Below are 19,966 nucleotides of genomic sequence, written 5' to 3'. Positions count from 1 at the left end.
GCTATTTCCGGTGTACCGATGATAGACGGTGGTTATGCAATGGCTCCCAGTTATTTAGATCATTTAACTTATTCACAAACACACCTTTATTATTGATAATTGTTTTATTTCCTATAGAGTATAATACTAGAATTTGCTATCTGACCCAAAAGTTGCCTATTTTACTTTCCCCTCTCCCCAAAACACAAAGATATTTGGTATCAAATTTTAACATACAACACAAATTAATTGTGTTGCAGTAGTTTTTCGGTTAAACCTTAATTCAACTAGACGAGTTTATATGTTCATTTTTAGTTATAATAGAATCGGAATTGTTAACATCCGGTAGGTAAATGACGGTTATTCGCCAGACCATAAACCATTAAATCGTTTGAAATTATACACATCAGACGTTTATGCATAGCACGACGAAAAACTATGAATATATTCAAATTGCTAATTAGTCAGTATTTTAACATGCCAAACATGCATGGGTTAATTACATTTTAATACATACTGAGGTGATAAAGATAGCTAACTGTGCATTAAATATAGTAAACACCATTGCAATACATAATTAAAATATATTTCTGATTTTGATTATAATTCGTATAAACGGCGAGGGACGTTTATGGATGGTATACCTTTCTACAATGTGTGTGTATTAATGCCTTTATATTTTGGGAGGCTGTGGTACGTTTTTACTGTGTCTCATTGGAATAGTGGAAACCCTTACCTATCGCAAGAAAACATGACTATACAGTAATAACCCGCAACACGCACGCACCTCACACTCACACAACACATCACATACTCCGCCGCCGACAAGTGGTAAATTTTCTCTATCAAAAACAGGAAAAAACGAATTCGTATTTTTCTTCAGTTACCAGAGTTATTTACTTGAAGCAATTACCACCATTGTAAAGCTTCTCATTTTACTTCAACATGAAAAATTTGAAATAAAAAAATTGCGCCCCCAAAAAATTCCGCACCAGTATATTATATATGGATTGAAATACTGCTTGCTCTTGCACCAAACGGAATAGAAATTATTATATATTATTTCTTGTGTTAATAAGACATAAAATATACATTATTAAACACCAATTATTGTTAAAATGAGGAGCATGGTTTATGTTCTGTCGGCGGTGGAGCATCTTTAAAGGAACACTGATGTAAATTGGTTATCAAGCTCAACCATTCATCAGCCAATATTACAATATTAGCACAATGTTCAGTGTTTTCGTAAATTCATTCTTATGAATTTGAGGTCAACATGAACTTAAAGCCATCTATTTCATTCCAAACGGTACTCCCCCTAAACCTGGTGTTATTTTGTATGCCTATATATATAGCTTTATACGTATACTTTAACATAGCAAAGTTGATAAAAACTGTGTATGCATCAGGCCTAATCTTAGGTACTGTTGAGTCAAGGTCAAAAGGGTAAAAGGACTCGATGTGTATGATTTTGTTAGGTCGAATCATCACAAACAAACGTTCTTTGTACCCTACTACAGTCACAAGTACAGATAGTGGCATGGTTGTTTGGGGGGAAAATATGAACTAAACCCTGTGGAGTTCCTAAATTAAAATGATTTTTTTTTCATATTTTGTCATAATTAACAAACTACACAACAATCTTCGAGTCAACAGTTATACTAGTTAAGGTTTGGCTCGATGCATAGAAATTCATTATCAAATATCAAAGTTATGTTGATTTATGCCTAAGAAGTGATATATATATGTATACAAAGCAAAGTATCTCTAATTTAAAAATGGCCTAAAACCTTTAATTAATGCAGGTTTCCTTCTATTTGTTGGAGAATAAGCACAATTTATATAATTGAAGCTGGTCTCTGACCCCTGGAGACAGAGATGTGGGGCTACGTAACGAAAATTGAATGACAGTTAGGATCTGTATTTTAATTAGATTGTTTAACGTTATATGTGTGTGTTGAGTAAATATAATATCATAACTAGAACTGTCATCAGAGTGGACGACTAATACCCCCGCTGCACAAATTTAGTAATAATCCATTAATAGGAGACAGTACAGAACTCCTACTCAATTCCCCTTTTTATCAAAATATGTCAAGTAACTTAGGGGAGTTGTGACAGACGGACGGACCACCCGATTCCAGTTTACCCCTTAACCACATTACGGGGGTATTAATTATGTAAACTTTATCCCGTGTTTGCCCTAATCTGATGGATTTTACAAACATTAATACGCTTTCTTCTCACTAAACAGCACAATGTATCTCATGATACTAACGATGGGCTAACCGCTCCACTTCCTTGATTTGAATTAACTACTACTGACAGGGACTATTCGACTATAATGTAACTCGGTCACTGGATACATAAAAAATGAGGTCAGGTTTTTATGACGCAAAATATATCGAATAATCTGTTTGTTAATGAATAAGTACATAGTCAACCGTGTCATGTATGTTACTGTGGTCACGCTTGGTCTGGTTAACTATATAGAGTCATAGGACATAGGTTTTCTCCCTAAACATTCTTTGTGTATTTACTTAATTTTCTTTGAATTTCACTGACCTCATTTATTGATAGATTTTCACCATTTGGTATACTTATTGAGAATTGTCTACACGTGCAGCTCATACTATTTACAAAATTTTCCGATGTTTCATTTTCAAAATATCATTATTTTTGGGCACAGCTTTAATTTTATGCCGAAATTTCCTTTGCTTTTAAAGCACCGATTTCTGAAAAAGTACGTAAACAATCATTTTGTAAATATTATAGGTTAAAAGTGTAGACAATTTTCTATAATTATGCCAAATTTAGATGAGTTTTATCAATAAATAAGATCAGGAAAATTCAGAGAAAAGTATTAAAAATACATAGAATACATAGGGAAAAATAACAATGACAATACTTATGTCCCATTACTATATATCTAAACATAATAATAAATGTCAAGGCATAATTTATGTCACAGTCAAACCTGATAAAAAGTGTGGTTGTAACATATTATCTGTCATAATGTAAACAAAACATTTTTATTACATTTGCGCAATAGATTCGACCACATATTCATTCTAATCACAGGGAAAGAATATGTAGATCTTTCGAAATCAGCAATGACCAAACAGGTGTCGTCAATTGAAATGGTCCATATATGTCTAATTAAACAAAAAATATATATAATAATTTATCTATTATTAACTTTTGGTGTAAGTGCAAACGATACTGCATTTAATATAGAATATAGTGAGATGGAATTTTTCAGGACGCAATTAACTATTTCTGATTTTTTTTCTTTTGAAGCAAAATTAGAAGCTCAAACATTTCAATGGCGGTAATGGTGTAAAGTAAGTAACATTTGTAACTGAAGAAAAAACACTAATTCTTTTTCTCTTTTTCTTGATCGAGATACCTTTCGTCAGCGTTGTATCATCTTTAACAATACTTCACTGGATCCCCACAGAAATCATTAAGTTAACTTCTGTTTGTTTGAGTTGAACGGCCCATCGACAGCTATGGTCATTAAGGGCCAAATTAACATTACATAATTTTTCAATAGAATATACATTTGTTATATTATGGAATGTTTTGATGATAATAAAAATAATTAATAATTAAAACAGATATAAAATACGACAAAGTTTGTACACTGTAAAAACTCTTGTTTTTATGTATATTTAGATATCAATGACATAAATGATATGACAGTGATTAGTATAATATGACAGTGATTAGTATAATATGACAATGATTAGTATAATATAACAGTGATTAGTATAATATAACAGTGATTAGTATAATATGACAGTGATTAGTATAATATGACAGTGATTAGTATAATATGACAGTGATTAGTGCAATATAACAGTGATGAGTATAATATGACAGTGATTAGTATAATATGACAGTGATTAGTATAATATGACAATGATTAGTATAATATGACAGTAATTAGTATGATATGACAGTGATTAGTATAATATAACAGTGATTAGTATAATATGACAGTGATTAGTGCAATATAACAGTGATGAGTATAATATGACAATGATTAGTATAATATAACAGTGATGAGTATAATATGACAGTGATTAGTGTAATATAACAGTGATGAGTATAATATGACAGTGATTAGTGTAATATAACAGTGATTAGTATAATATGACAGTGATTAGTATAATATGACAGTGATTAGTGTAATATGACAGTGATGAGTTTAATATAACAGTGATTAGTGTAATATAACAGTGATGAGTATATAATATGACAGTGATTAGTATAATTGGACAGTGATTAGTATGATATGACAGTGATTAGTGTAATGTGACAATGTGACTGAATTGAACATCGCTGGAAACGTGTAATACTTAAAGGTTTTATCACAAAAATAACAATATATACGTATCCACATCAGGATACAAGTGTAAGGGTGATAATTCAAACTACTGTGCAGTGCCATGTTAGATGTAATAACTTAAAACAGAAATATTCAAAATTGTGCTTTTCGAGTAATAATTAAACTAAATATAATTATTGTTAACTAAATATCCTAGGAACAATTCCCACTTTATCTATCACTCACTCACTCACTCACTCACCCACCCACCCACTCACTCACTCACTCGATTACTCACTCACTCACCCACCCACTCATTCACTCACTCCATATACGCCCCAACCCGAGTATGTTTAGAGATATTTTTTGTCAATCTGCATGTTTGTTTCAGAAATAATTTCCGTAGGCTCCCATTCCTAATACATGGATATATCCGAGAATTGTATTATACATGTATCATGAACAGTAAAAAAAATATATGTTATTGCAACCGGATAAATATGCGAAATCAATTAAACTTTTGTTTCCAAAATAAATTGTGAAGAAATCATACATGTGTTCGGTGTTTTATTTGTTCATAAATGAAAATAATGGTCACTGTAAATGGGTATTTCGGGGTTCATTGCTTATGAAATTGCCACTGTTTGAAATGTTTAACACAAATCAGTTAGTTCTTTGGATTAGTACACCCTTACAGCTGTAACAGTACATTATACATTATCTACTTACCAAGATGAACCCATATCAAGAATAGCGGTTAATTGTGTTAATTTATATCTCCATGTGGCGAGATTGCGACGGAGATTAAGATGGGGAACTCTCAATTCTGGAGATTTATATTAAAATGTCAAACACATGTGTTACATTGTCGACAAGATTTTGTGAAAGCAATGTTTGCTAGATATCAGTTTTAAAATATTGTTTCGTTTGATATAGTAGTACATATATTGTGTACAACAGATCAACAGCTATGTCATCGCCGATTTGATATGTTTACCTTTACTGGCTTATTTATATCGAAAAGTTTACAAGTGAATAACTGTATATCAAGTAGGAGTTGTGTCCCTTTGTACATGTATGTGATTGTCTATACCACATTTTCACCGTTAAATTATTATATTATACAAAGTGTATTATATTATATTATTATATTATACTATATTATTATATTATATTATATCATATAATTATATTATATTATTTTATATTTATATTACATTATATTATATTATATCATATCATATATTATATTATATTGACAATGATGATATGCATAGCCACTAGTGGAACAGTGGTAATACTCTTGTGTGGTGATGTGCCTTCAAGATACACGTATGGTTTATGACTAGCCATGACCCCTAAAGCGGATTTTTTTCAATTTAAATTAATATTGTTATAAAAGAGCTGTTTGTTGACACTAAATATATCATCAATGGTAAATATACAAAAAGGATGAATATCCGGTTTCACAAATTATAGCTTAACGGTATCTACAGAAACACACACACATTTAAGTGTAAATTTGATGTGATCTTGTGAAATGATATGGAGATACATTGACATACATGTACAAAGGGACAAAACTCCTAATAGCCCAGCAAAGGTAGACGATATCGAAGTGGCGGTGTACTATCTGTTGTTAAAACATGGCTATGATGTCCTCTATTGTTATAGCTTAAGGTATAGTCAGAGCAAAGTCAACTATTATCACCTTCTACTGTGGAATTATTCCACGGGAAAAAGTAACTATTCCACGGTTGAAGGTAAATGTAGAGACCGTTGAACATAGCTTAGCATGTACAACTATAGTCAGAAATACATCCTCATTCACTAAATCCATGGAGAGATGGATTAAAGATTAATGTACTTGTCAACGTTGTCGTGATGTATTTGTAAAGTTATTTTCATAATACCGATATATTCAATTTTCATTATTTCGTTCAAAAATAAATTTCATATTTTTTTCCACAGCCCCTGTATTCACAATCCAGAAAAGAATTCACTTTAACAAATCCAGAGGAGAGAAGATTAAGATTAAATTCCATGAGACAAATGCTGAATTCTCTGCCAAAATGAAATTACAAATGCAATGCTTTACATGATTGTTCCATATTTCGTTATCCAATTTGCTTCATATTTTCATGAAAATGGCATCTATCGAACAAATTTACATCCCAACACCTTTAATGCTCCGATACGTTTTTCACGGTCCACCAAGGCTTACTAAGGATGAAAGTCTGATTCCGGGCTTTTTTGGAGCAAACGAAACAATATTTATTGCCGAAAATGTCATTTCAAACACGTTTTAATTACAAAATGTGTTAAAAGAAAAGAAAATCTTAACCATATTTGGTATATAATTATTATAGCCAAGTGTTACTACTCATTTTTTTTTCTGTATGGTTTTCACTTAACCTGCCTTTTTACAATAATAGGTTTTGTATAATTTGTGTTTGATAATGATTATTTCTATCTATCAAACAAATAATTCCAAAAAGTAGCAAAATGCACCAGGCAAGGCAATGATACTCTATCATATATTGCTTGCAACGTTAGACCGTAATAGGACGTAATACGCCATAGTACTGTGGCCAAGTGAACTATTCCACTATTAATTAGTTAATTGGTATTTTATTAATTTGATTGTATTGTATATTGATACATGGGTTGTATATAGTTTTAATTTCATTTGTTTTAAAGTAATTTCTTTCATGGTCAATGTAATGTTGATGTCTCACTGAATTATGTATCACAGAGTGTGGTAAGTGCTCTGTGATATACAAGTAATGTATATATGTAGAGTGAGCTCACTCACTCTGCCTGGTGAGCTATAAATAGATTTTACCTGTGTATGTATGAAGTATTTATGATCATGTGACTTGTCTTTGTGAATGTCCACTATTAAATGTACTGTCCATGTCCTGTGTGCATGTAGAGTAAAGTCCAGTGTTTGACCTGACCTGACCTATCTGACCTGTTGTCTTATTGACATTTTGTTGAGGGAAAGTTCTTTGTCCATTTGGATTAATATATTTTTGAGGCGAAAGTCTAAATATGGCTTTTTACATATATTTTTGTATCTAAAGTATGGTAATTAAGAAATGTAGATTGATTCAATTAATTATTGAGAAAGTGTATACATTTTGTATAGAGTGGAATTCGAAATAGATTGTAAACTTACATTTGGCCTATCTCTAAATCCAGTATGAATTTAGTAACTGTAATTTGTGTATGTATTTTAAAAGTAATTGTGTATGGTTTTATACTTGTTACTGATTGATTTATTTATAAATCTTTCAATGGAATCATGTAGATGTCTGCTATTGTGCATGTTATACATTATAGTCATAAGTGACCCTTAACCCATAGTTGTAGTTAGCTACATACACTTTATAGTTAGAAATGCTTTGTAATATTAATAGCTGATAACAGTAAGTATTATTGAATTTTGCTATAATATGTAACCCATTGTAAATTGGTTATATTTATGTGTTTATCAGAATAAATATAACTATTTTCATATTGTAATAGTTTTAAACAATACCCATTGTAATAGTGGGGAGTACCAGTGACTTTCAGTGCCATGTTTTGAGTATGAGAAACACCTCAAACTGTGGAATAGTCAAGATAATGAATAGTTCTCGGCCCTTACGTGTCTCGAACAATTCATTATCTTGACTATTTCACAGTTTGCGATGTTTCTCCTATACTTAAAACATGGTTGTTATGTCATCGATTGTTATAGCTTGAGGTATTGTTGAGACAAAGTCGACTATTATCACCAACTGCTTTTGTATAGTTATCTTTTCCTGTGGAATAGTTTGAGAACTATTCCACGGTAAAAGGTACCTATTCCACAAATAAAGGTGAATTTATTGACTGGTACCGGTGAACATTATTACGCACGTAGCCAGTATTATATCCATATTCCTTTAGGGAACTCGCATTCATTAAAGCCATGGAGAGATGGAACAATAGTAATATAAAAGCGACAAACAAATCCAGAATTCAAACTACAACAACCATTTGCTGTTCTCAAACAGCTCTTGTTTTATTACAGATAAATCCTCGGTACTTGTCGTGATGTATTTCTACAGTTATAGTGATAGTGATATCTATATGCATGCAATTTTCATCACTTCACAGCCATTGCACCCACAACTCATGAAATAATTCACTTTAATGAATTCAGAAGAGGGAGAAGGTTTAGATGGAATTCCATAAAACCATAGCTTGTCTAAGGAATCCATCATAAATAGATCTAAAGGTCGAATATGGGTTTACCTGTAGCTGTGGAATAGTTAAACAATACCAATGTAATAGTGGAGAGTACCAATGACATTCGATGTCATGTTTTAAGTATAAGAGACACCTCAAAATATGGAATGATTAAGATAATGAATAGATCTCGGCCATAACGGGCCTCGAACATTGATATTAGCCAATGATATGCCGGAATGTTTCCTTTATTCTGTTTAAGAATTTATTGTAAAATATCCAAACTGTAGTATTGATGTAAGGAAAACAATTCCTTATTTCCGTGTTTTTATACATTTACTTGCTAAAAATTAACCCCTGAAATATTTTCATCATTGAAATAATGATTTGCGATACGATCCTTTTGATCAAATGTACCTTGGTAAAAAGAGCATATTAGGCCAAAACAATATTTATGTTTAGGGTTACCAGACCGACCTTATTTTTTACCTCCGACCCTAATTTCTTTCCACTTATCTACGAAAAAAATAAAAGTCAGGATTTCGATCGATCTCAGACTACCGTTTCGGCCCTTACTTTTGAGTGAAAGAGACTTAAAAAAATTCAACTTTACCGAATAATATTTCATTGTGAACCCCTAGCTATAAATTATTGTATTCCAAAATGGTGGTATTTGCAAACTAAATCTATGGTTAGTGCACTTGTAGTGCCACACGTAGTGAACAACGTACATAATGACATTTCCAAAATGTATATAACGCATTAATCAAGTGCAACAAATTTCATAAAGTATTTCAATTGAATGGAATTGTTTTAACAGTAGCATAAAAATCAATGCAAATAATTCTTATAATTCAATGTCGTCATATTTCAATTTCATTGAATGGTTCTTTTTTCTATTAAATCATGATGCAGTTTTATCAGCCAATCAGAGGTGACGTTACAAAACCCTGGCGTCATTTGTTTTACGTTATGAGATTATAAGGTGATTTTTTAAGCCAATGAAAATGCTCGTTACAAGCAAAATTGAATTATTGTTTAAACATTATTGTGCTAAATACTGCTTAAGTTCGGTAAATACCAAAGTTATACATATTACATAATACTGTATATCAATTTGCTTTCTGCATCCCTCGTAATAGATTTGCACGTGCATTTTGTTTGTTAATCACGTTCTGTTACTATCACAGTGTTTTGTGTATGCTGTGGTGTTTTAGTTACACGGAGGAAGTCCTTACACGAACCTGGCTGTTAATAGGACGCAAATATGATAAGTCAAACCGAATACACCGGCCACCTTTAATACACAAAATAATGAGAGACACCAAACCATTCGAATTAGATTTTTCTGTATGATATATTCCGTTCCCTTGGCAGCATACTAAATGGTTTCAACCGTCTTTTCTTCAATAAAATCCGGGAGGGTCGGTGAAGGGCTAGTGGTACTGATTATGTACATGTTAACCACACTGCCACAACCCGCCCCTCTTTAATATACAAAACAATGATCGAAATCCAATCAATCAAATTATATTTTATTTTATATGAATCCGATTAACAAAAGGCAAGCGACTGTAGTAATGTAGTGGTAATGGGAGTGGTGTGAACGTTTTGTTGCGGTGCCATTCCTCCATGCAGGTGAGGGCTAGTGGTTGGAAGTCGTAGTAAAACTTGTTTGCGAACAATTCACGTCGGCCGACCAGCTCCGACAGGTCACCCAGACCGTAAACACATATACCGCGGACGTACTGTCCATAACAACCCCATCCCCAGTTAGCATATACTGCCAGAAAACGCTTCTTGTCGGGAACACCTGAAAGTAAATAGAACACTACAACTAAGCAGTATCAACAGCGATTGTAAAATTAAAAAAAAAAACTGCTACTGTAATATTTGCGGGAAATCGCGAAAATATATACCTTACTTATTTCGTTAAATATCTCACTTTTGCTTATCACACCATGGCACGTGAATGACGCATTCAAGCCAAAAAAAGTTATTCGCAAAAGTAGCCTTCGCAAATAAGTTCCAAACAATAAATTGAGTTCACTCGGAAAATTTAACAATTCCGAGCAAATAGTCCCCATCTATCGTGGTGTTTTTTTTTTTTTTTTTTTTTTTTTTGTGACGTCATAAACTTCCAATAATCATATAACACCACAGTCACCGGAGGATAGGGACAAATCATTCTTAAAGCACGCTGTCAAGTCATTTTATTAACTCAAAACCCCAGAATTGGTGAAATCGTGTAAGTTTAAGAAATAAAAACATAGTGACAACACCAATAGCCAAAAGACCACTTACGTTTAGGGCTAGAATATTGCAAGTAAATATTATACATGCAGTATTCTAGCTCTTGGCAAATGGATTCAGCGTCTTTTAATTACTTTATTTGGTTGGGTTTATTACGTTTAACGTTTTATAAACAGGTTCGGTCATTGAAGGACGACCCTCCTTGTGTGTAATGCGTTGTGTTTCTGTTTTGGAAGGCTGCGGTATAGTAGTGTCGAAGATACCTCTGTAACCTCCAGGAGCGTTGATAACCTTGTCGTGGTTTAACGTGGACCAATAGTACTCGTCAGGACTATAGATGTCACTCAAGTAGGCGAGAAGATCTTTAGACAATGGGTTGTGGAGTGTAAAATTAACGAACTGTCTGCTAAACACTCCATACGCGCTCCCCTTGACTATGGTGATGTTGTGTGGCGGTCTGGCCTTCTCCTCACCCGTACAAACAATAGTGCCATTCCTAACAACATATTTATACTTAATTCTACTCCTATACATCCTATCGGGATGTGTTATTCCTTCAATGTCATTCGAGCCATTATAGATAGTCAGGATTTTAACCAACTCTGAATTCGTCTTTAAAGGGAAATGTTGACTTGGGGTGTTGATGAAGTACTTCCATGGAACTTTTGATTTTAGTAAATCTGCCATACAGTTTAAATCCGCCTGTAGTCGGGATACACTAGAATATACCACATCTTCTAGTTTAGAACTGATAAATACATTATGAAAGCATTTGGCAATCGACCTCACCGCCTGGTGTACCATTGGACTCGCACTGCGATCCACATGAATACAGTATATATTATTTGGTCTGTAGATAGCGCGGAGTAGCCGTTCGGCCTGTTCTACGTCCTTATAAAGCAATATACTGAAAGCAATCGGGAAGTTTCTTTCGGTATCTGATAATACCTCTTCTCCCATGTAGCCTCTAACATGTTTAAATGTATCACAATTTTGGGTATAGTTAGCGTATGTCTCGTCAGGTATAAAACCAAGATCACGTATGGTGATTTTTTGTGCCTTTCTGATCTCCGCTTTGTTGTTTTCCATAATCCTCACGCAATCGACTACATGTACAAGTCGTCTTTGTCTTTGGATATCAGAAGTTCTACGTACGTTTCTTACCACGTCCGATGAGTCGAAGCTTTTGAAATATTGAAAGTTTGACACTGCAGATAAAATATCTCTTCTTAAAACACATAGAAAGCATATTGCCATCCCAAACACAAGATAATGAACTGTCTTCAATTGTGACCTTTTCATTGTTTTCGTTTGGATGATCTGGATCATATACGGTTGCTTGATAAAAAAAGGTCCGACTTCAGTTTCGAAGACTAGTGTGTTACTGACCTCTGTAGTCTGCACAAACAGGTCAAAGGTCATGAAATATATGTTGTGCTACGTCACTCAGTTCTTGCTAATAGGGTTATACTCAACCATTCCATAAACGATCCACAACCATCACTTCTCCAGGAAGGAGTCCTGATGTTGAATCAGGAATGTCATCACTGGTGGACGTCAGTATCCGGTAAACGCTTAGATGTGATATATTCCTGGACAATGCTGAAAAAGATAAGGTAACGAAATTACTGTATCATTAGAAATTGGCAATGCACAAACGATTCTTCCGTGAAACCAAAGAGAAAATGTCCATGCGAAATGAAATAACTATACGGTACAGTAATTAGATACTTTCATTGATACTGTAGTGACACCTTTTAATTATGTTTAAATAAAAAAACTGGTATAGAAATAGGTAATAAATTACTTCATTTTTGCTCATTTCTGAATAAATATGTTAGAACCATATGATGATTTATGTTGCGTTATATGCATAAAACTTTTAATAGTAATTAATGTCCATGCTAATGAGGTAAGGATGTTTCGGCGCGACAAGTGTCTCGTATTAGCCGACAAAGGAGTGGAAATATCGTCTTAGAAAGTGGAATACATGCGGAAAAGTGCATAACTGCCATTAATCTGTCGCCAGCTCCCTTTTAACTCTGGATTAACATATTATACATTGATAATTCCTTTGTCATCAGCAAACTAAGAAACAATTAACTTGAAATTCCTTATCAAGGTAGTACGCGTTTTCACTCAGTGTATTGTAACTGAAGCTGTACACACCTTCTCAATTAAGACAGACCAAATTTTATTTTGAATATTTTTATTCTGCTGAATATGCGTTTTTCTATTGGCGTAGTATGAAACCATATTTTTCTTTTTAACATCTGGTTTGCGTGTTTGACAATTCGCATTAGAGTTGATTAAACGAATTTTAAATATAAATACATTGTATCTATACGAAGGATGTTTTAGTGAATTAATCCACTCAGTGATAAGTTATATACTACAAATGACAAAATAACACATAGAGCCTCACACTCACCGGACATTAACATTAGATACATCACTTGTCATGAAATCACATTGCCACAAATCGGATAACTGTTAACTTTATAGATTAAATGATTTAGCGTTGAAGAACCTAATGTCACAATAGTAAGCATGCGAAAGCAAGCTCATTCGTACAAGGCTTAGCACACATTTTTTCAATATTACATCAATGTCGAATTTCTGTATCCGTTTTAATTAAAGTTGTATGTGCCATACCTGGGCGAAAATTTTAACATTAATTTTTATTGTTCGGTATTCTATTGAAAATCACAAGATTCAATGAATTAAGTCGTCACTATTATAAAGAGACATGGGTAAATATATTTCCATTAATAATGGTTATGCAATCAATACTAAAACATCTGTGGGTGCGGTGCGTGTTATTAATATTTTTGAATATAATAAAGTTCATAATTATGCAAATTACCTATAATATCGATGCATATCAAACTATTGAATTCGATTAATAAATTTCACAATGCATAACAACTTTTCTATGATACCTATTATCGGTTCTTATTTTAATTTGTTGATGTCAATTACAAAATATCGGATAAGACTCTTTTTAATATACATATGCATGTACTATCATATCTGAGTAAGGTATTGCCAATATGTAACGATTATATTCCTCTAAGTATACGGATAAATAGTCTGTATATGTTAGGCAGTCCGAGGTATCACGCATGTAAGCATACATTCAACGTTTCATCAAGATCTTTTTGACATTTTCTCAAGGAATTTGAAGACACAGGACAACGAAAAAAATGTTACCGAGGTCCTGATATATGTAATAACGCTCAGGTATCATGAGTGATAAAGAGGAAATGCAAAAGAATGTGACAGCAATATATGTTTACATTTTTTCAAGGAATTGGAAGACTCAGGACACCGAAAAAATGTCACTGGGGTTTCTTATGCATGTAATAATGCTAAAGTATCATGAGTGATGTAGAGGAAATGCAAATGAATGAGACAGCGAAATACAGCTGTTCCATTTATCTAGATCTCCTCATCTGATCTACATGAAATCTACATCAAGACATGAAAAAAGTGTAACGTTCATATTTCTCATTTCTCAAACATACGTGACAAAAACAAGGAAGTAATTTGTCTCATTTCACGAATGTTTCATGCTGCCGATGTTTTTATACGTCGTATATCACAGTGTTTTGATCAAAGGTTTTGACCTTTAACGTCAATAAAAAACGATCAAATATTGTAAAAGTACATTAAAAGTATCAAAACAATAGGCATGTAATTGTTTACATATAGATAATTCACAGTACAAGAACTTAAAATTCATACAGTTTCAATAATATACATGATAAAACTGGTAAAACTCAGGAGATAGTATCTAACTAGGAGGAAACATTTCATATATATTTTAATATATTAACATTCATGGATTTAAAATTAAGATGAAAATTATCATCAACATAAATCATGCAGATATTAATTCGGGAGATAAATTTTTAAAGTTTTACATGGATCACGAAATTCGCAAGCTAACACGCACGTGAAAGAATATTGGTTTACTGTACTAATTGACAGATCTTATTGTGAAATTGTTGGTGTATACCAGTGTTTCATAGTGCTATAGACGGATCACTTTCGAATGTAATGTCCAGTTGTCACAGCTGTCCATATTCTTCTTTTTTTACAGTGTAATTAGGACACTTAGTCTTACGACAGGGAATCAGTTGTATCTGCTTGAAATATTATATCTCCTCAAGTATATAATGTTAATACTTACATTTATATCTTGTCTTGATTTCCAGCTACATCATTACCACTATTCTTGAAATATGACAGAATGAACGGTGGATCCAACATGTTGGCGAGTCCGTAAAGAAGAAAATGGCAAATGTTTGACACGTGCTAATATCTTCTGTATATACTTTGTAATAAAGCTCGGCTGAATTCATTCTGCAGCATGCATAGGTTTTACATAATTAGTCATTAAGTAATAAACTTAATGTATAAATGCATTACAATATACATAACTGTCATTATAATCTCTTAGTTTTATAATTAAAACCCTAACTCAAATAGCAATTCGTTAAACATGTTTAATTATAATTAATGTGTCAATGGTAAATTCCATTCTTTATAACAAGAATTGATGACTTCATCAAAATAGCTAATTAGGGCTCCGTATCTAGACCTGCCGTTTTATAGCAATTAGGTTTTCCGTATGTCTGTCCGTCCGCCATTTTTGTGGGTTTTTTTTTTTTTTTTTTTTTTACAGTTTTCTAATTGAAATATAAGGTTTTATACTGAACATAAAAACGATATAATTCAATTTCATATTTCAATCGCTTTTGTCAAATCAGAAAGTAGCATTGAATGTGAAAATATAATTTTGATTGTTGCCTTATAAATGACGTTATATTTTTGTGTGGAAATATGACGTTATGGTCACAAAAATACGACGTAATAATCCCAAGGGCAAATAACTCTGTAAAATCAATGGCAGTTCTAGTAGTGACGGTCTTCTGTAAATGGAAGCGGGAAAACAAATGTAAAAAATAGAACATTCCTTGTGTTTTGGTGAATACCAGTAATATTTCATCTCGTGAGCTGGAAACGTTTTTGTTTTTCTCTCGTGCTAGCCACAGGGACCTGGCACGATTTTTATAAACTAACAGTATACATATATATATATTATAGTATCAAGGGTATGAATTCGGCGGTCGAGAAAAACTAACCTATTTTTTTAAAACCGTGATTATTTTAATAAATGGGTTCTATACAGTATTGACGGATATCTTACCTTAAAGAGAAATAATTTATCTTTCCACTGAGTGCTTGATGAACAAAATTGGCCAAGTATTGACGAAGTTATGGCTTGATGAATCGGGAAATTTACGAAAAATATGCTAGGTAGACATTTCCCTGTCCGGTCAAAATGTCGTCTGGGCTCTAATGGGCACCTCAAAAACCAAGCCATAATCACAAAATCTACGCTTGTGGTGGTAAACAGTACCCATAACTGTGTTCATCCACAATCTCCTTTGGAGGTGTCATGACCCGTACTTTGTAGAAACTCCATTTAAACATCGTGTAGCTCACTTACTTTAACCGTCACTTCATTTCTTTTTCGGAACGGTTCTCGAGATTACCCACAAGCACAACATTTCATAATTTGCATAATGTAGTCACGATATGTAAAGTCGAGAAGCGTTCCGAGAGAAAAATAAACATGGCGGTGACGGTTAAAGTAAGTGAGCTACACGATGTTTAAATGGAGTTTCTACAAAGTACGGGTCATGACACCTCCAAATGAGATTGTGGATGAACACAGTTATGGGTACTGTTTACCACCACAAGCGTAGATTTTATGATTTTGGCTTGGTTTTTGAGATACCCATTAGAGCCGAGACGACATTTCGACCGGACAGGGAAATGTCTACCAAGCATATTTTTCGTAAATTTCCCGATTCATCCAGCCGTCACTTCATTTCTTTTTCGGAACGGTTCTCGAGTTTACCCACAAGCACAACATTTCATAATTTGCATAATGTAGTCACGATATGTAAAGTCGAGAAGCGTTCCGAGTGAAAAATAAACATGGCGGTGACGGTTAAAGTAAGTGAGCTACACGATGTTTAAATGGAGTTTCTACAAAGTACGGGTCATGACACCTCCAAAGGAGATATCCGTCAATGTTGTATAGAACCCATTTATTAAAATAATCACGGTTTTAAAAAATTAGGTCCGTTTTTCTCGACCGCCGAGTACATACCCTTGATACTATAATATATATATGTATACTATTGGTTAAAAATTTTCGTGCCAGGTCCCTGTGGTGCTAGCAACTCGTTGAAATATCAAAGTTTCTTACAACTACGATTAGAGGAAGTATAGAGTATGCCATTTAGATCTGCAGTGTAATTTTTGGGGTTTAACTGAATTCAAAATAGTTGTTCAGCAGTCATCGTGAATTTCAACAATGAGATTTAATTATAATTAACAATGATATGTTTATAGCTGACTGAACTAAACATTTTGTGATAAAATTATGAAACAATGTCGTTCACAGATAAACAAGGAGCTACCTGAACGGAGTCATGCTCATATTTCCAAAGGTCAGGGTCAATTTTGTTACACATATTTATTTTGACAGGTTGAGATATAGTCTAATTACCTAATTGGTAAGCCATTAAGCGAGGCCATCTTGACTGGTCAATATTCTGGTGTGTGTGATAATTACATAAATATTCAATAGTACGTTCTATTTCCTTATTGATATTTTATGATAATAGATGTTAAATTGTAAGCAAGTGGCATTACATTTACGAAAGATGGTTTTTAAACCCAATAAACGCTCATTTTAACAAAATGATTTGCGTTAAATAATGCACTGTCTATGAACTAACGACTAAGAAGATATTCACATTTGCAATTATATTAAACACAAAGGCTATTGTGGTATTGTATAAAAGAAAATTAATATAAAACCGTTTCAGATAAATGCTCCGTAAGTAAGGCGTTAGAATTGGACCTGCTGCCCCTATTGCATGATCGTAAAAGGCTACTTAATTAAGGATATTTTATTTTCTTGTCTTCCTTATTACCTAACTTTCTTCTTCCTAACGACGTCCTTTACATCCCAAAGTTTCGGCTCCTGCTTTGCTCACAACGTACATTGTATATAGGTTAGAACGGCTGGTCTGTCGTCTGTGAACGGCTGGTCTGTCCGTTGTCAATATAATGTGACCGGCTAGATTGTTTTGCTTGATGTCTTCTGCCGCATGCATGAGAATGATATAGCACTATAAAAGGACATAAGTTCCACCGCTACAAGAAAACACAACACCAATATACCGCAGTCTCTCAAAATACGTACCACGTACTTCATACACACAACACACCGCATACATGGGAGGCCGTCCTCACATGATCCTGGCTGTTAATTGAATAAAACAAACAAAGTTTTGGATAAAATTGCAAACATCTTCACGATATAACCACTACCATAAAAATGACAAATGTTTCCGCCTTTACAAAGACACACAACACTAATATACCGCAGCCTACCAGTACATACATACGTCCAACCTCGCAACATATCGTATTCTAGGAAGTCCGTCCTTAAGGGACCTTAACTTTTTATAGGATGTAAGTCATAATAAACCAACTTACCGCTCCAAAACTAGATTTCTCTCCACTCAATACACAGGTTAAGTATCTCAGTTGTTTCAGTTTTAAAGACAATTTTTTATAATAAATTGAAATTGGATTGAACATAATGCAATCCCTATGTCATCCTCGATACTCCAGGGGTTCCGATCACTTACAATCTCTACACCCCTGGACTATCTCATAGCAAAAATGAAGACAGCTCAGGGGAACAAATCTGAACCAATTACAGGCTAGCAAAGACTTCCTTTGAAGACTACACAGAGCGAAGCCCAACTTTAAAGCCACACAGTCAACCACTGTGTACCGTTATACGATGTACAATCGAAGGACTAAATTACTTGTTTTGTTCTGTTGCCTCCAATTTTAGATAGTCCAGGGTGTAGAGATCGTAGGTGATCGGAACCCCCGGAGTATCGGGGATCTACCTATGTAAGTTCTCTCCTTAATGTAAAATTTAGTAACTGTACATGTATGTAAGATTCCTTGACGTTCGGTGAATCCTAGTTAAAACGGCCCACTGTAAAAACGGCTCCAGTCAGAACGACCCCACTGCAATAACGGCCTCAGTGAAAACGGTCCCGTTACAAAAAATGTTTAAAAAGGGAACTTATGTTGATTTCATATATATGTTCAGCGATGATTTTGTTTATTTTAATTTGGAGAATTTTTATATTATCTTGTACATTATAATGATAGAAAATACGAAACATGGCACTAATTTGTAAACTTATCATTTAATTATTCTACGATTCTTGTTACAGTGAAATTGTTTAACTTCCTTCATATTTTTTTTTTGTTTTGTTTTTTCTCGTTAAGATATATATACATACGTGTGATATGTCCGCGATGTACTGTTATTTTCTTCTGAACAACATGTGAGTTTAATTAGCACGCCAAAATATGTCGATGTACAGTATATTTGCGTTATTGTAACAATATTGATATGAAACCATGATAACATACCGCAAGGTTGGTTCTTGTAAGGTCGTTATTTTGGTTCGTCACACTGTAATATCTATAGCCAATAGATATAATGACATTCGTTAACATTACAATCTTAAAATCTCAAAATAATGGATGTGAATTAAAACTACCTCATTAAAATATTATCAAGCTATAGTCAGAATAAAATAATCATAATAATGATATATTTTATAAGCGTGTCACACATTTTTACACAAAATAATATACAATTAAAAATATGCTTCAGTCGTAAAAGTGCTCAGCCGTTAATTGCCTTACGAGACACGAATGCACTAAAATTATGTACAATATATGTGAACAGCATTATCAGTTATAGTAATAACAAGTTAAGATTACTATAATATATGTCATCTTCTCCTCATCGCTAAAAAACATATATAGCAATACAAACTTGTAAAACATCACAGGTCATTAAACAGATTAGTTGATTATCTGAAGATATACTTTCAAACTTTTCACATCAAGCAGCTACCATATCAAATATGTAAGTTTTCCTTAAATCACAATACTTCAGACTCAGTAATATTGTCAGAAAATAGGCAAGTTCTTTGGTATAAAGTTATTGGAGGCATACAACAATGCCCTGTCTCTATATTCAATAGCAAACTGCCA

The 19,966-nt window shown here is 33.3% G+C and overlaps 1 protein-coding gene across 1 annotated transcript; it reads right to left on the bottom strand.

Moving 5' to 3' along the window:
- Window positions 1-10,023: 10,023 nt before the first annotated feature.
- Window positions 10,024-13,221, bottom strand: LOC138310058 (N-acetyllactosaminide beta-1,6-N-acetylglucosaminyl-transferase-like). Its single transcript, XM_069251204.1, has 4 exons — window positions 13,215-13,221; window positions 12,260-12,385; window positions 11,047-11,991; window positions 10,024-10,343 (listed from the first exon to the last, which is right to left on the bottom strand). The coding sequence occupies exons 1-4, from the start codon at window positions 13,219-13,221 to the stop codon at window positions 10,066-10,068; spliced, it is 1,356 nt and encodes a 451-aa protein (XP_069107305.1). The 3' UTR covers window positions 10,024-10,065.
- Between the last annotated feature and the right edge of the window lie 6,745 nt (window positions 13,222-19,966).

The sequence above is a fragment of the Argopecten irradians genome, chromosome 16 (assembly GCF_041381155.1).
Source record: "Argopecten irradians isolate NY chromosome 16, Ai_NY, whole genome shotgun sequence".
NCBI classification, from domain to species: domain Eukaryota; kingdom Metazoa; phylum Mollusca; class Bivalvia; order Pectinida; family Pectinidae; genus Argopecten; species Argopecten irradians.
Note: the sequence above shows the minus strand (reverse complement) of the source record. Positions and strands in the feature narration are given on the sequence as shown.

Bases quoted from the DNA above. Each gene is read 5' to 3' on its own strand.
- LOC138310058 (XM_069251204.1), bottom strand. The intron at 11,992-12,259 runs GTTGAGTATAAC...TTTTATCTGCAG, and splicing joins TGTGGATCGTTTATGGAATG to TGTCAAACTTTCAATATTTC. The intron at 10,344-11,046 runs GTATCTTCGACA...ATTTACTTTCAG, and splicing joins CGCTCCTGGAGGTTACAGAG to GTGTTCCCGACAAGAAGCGT.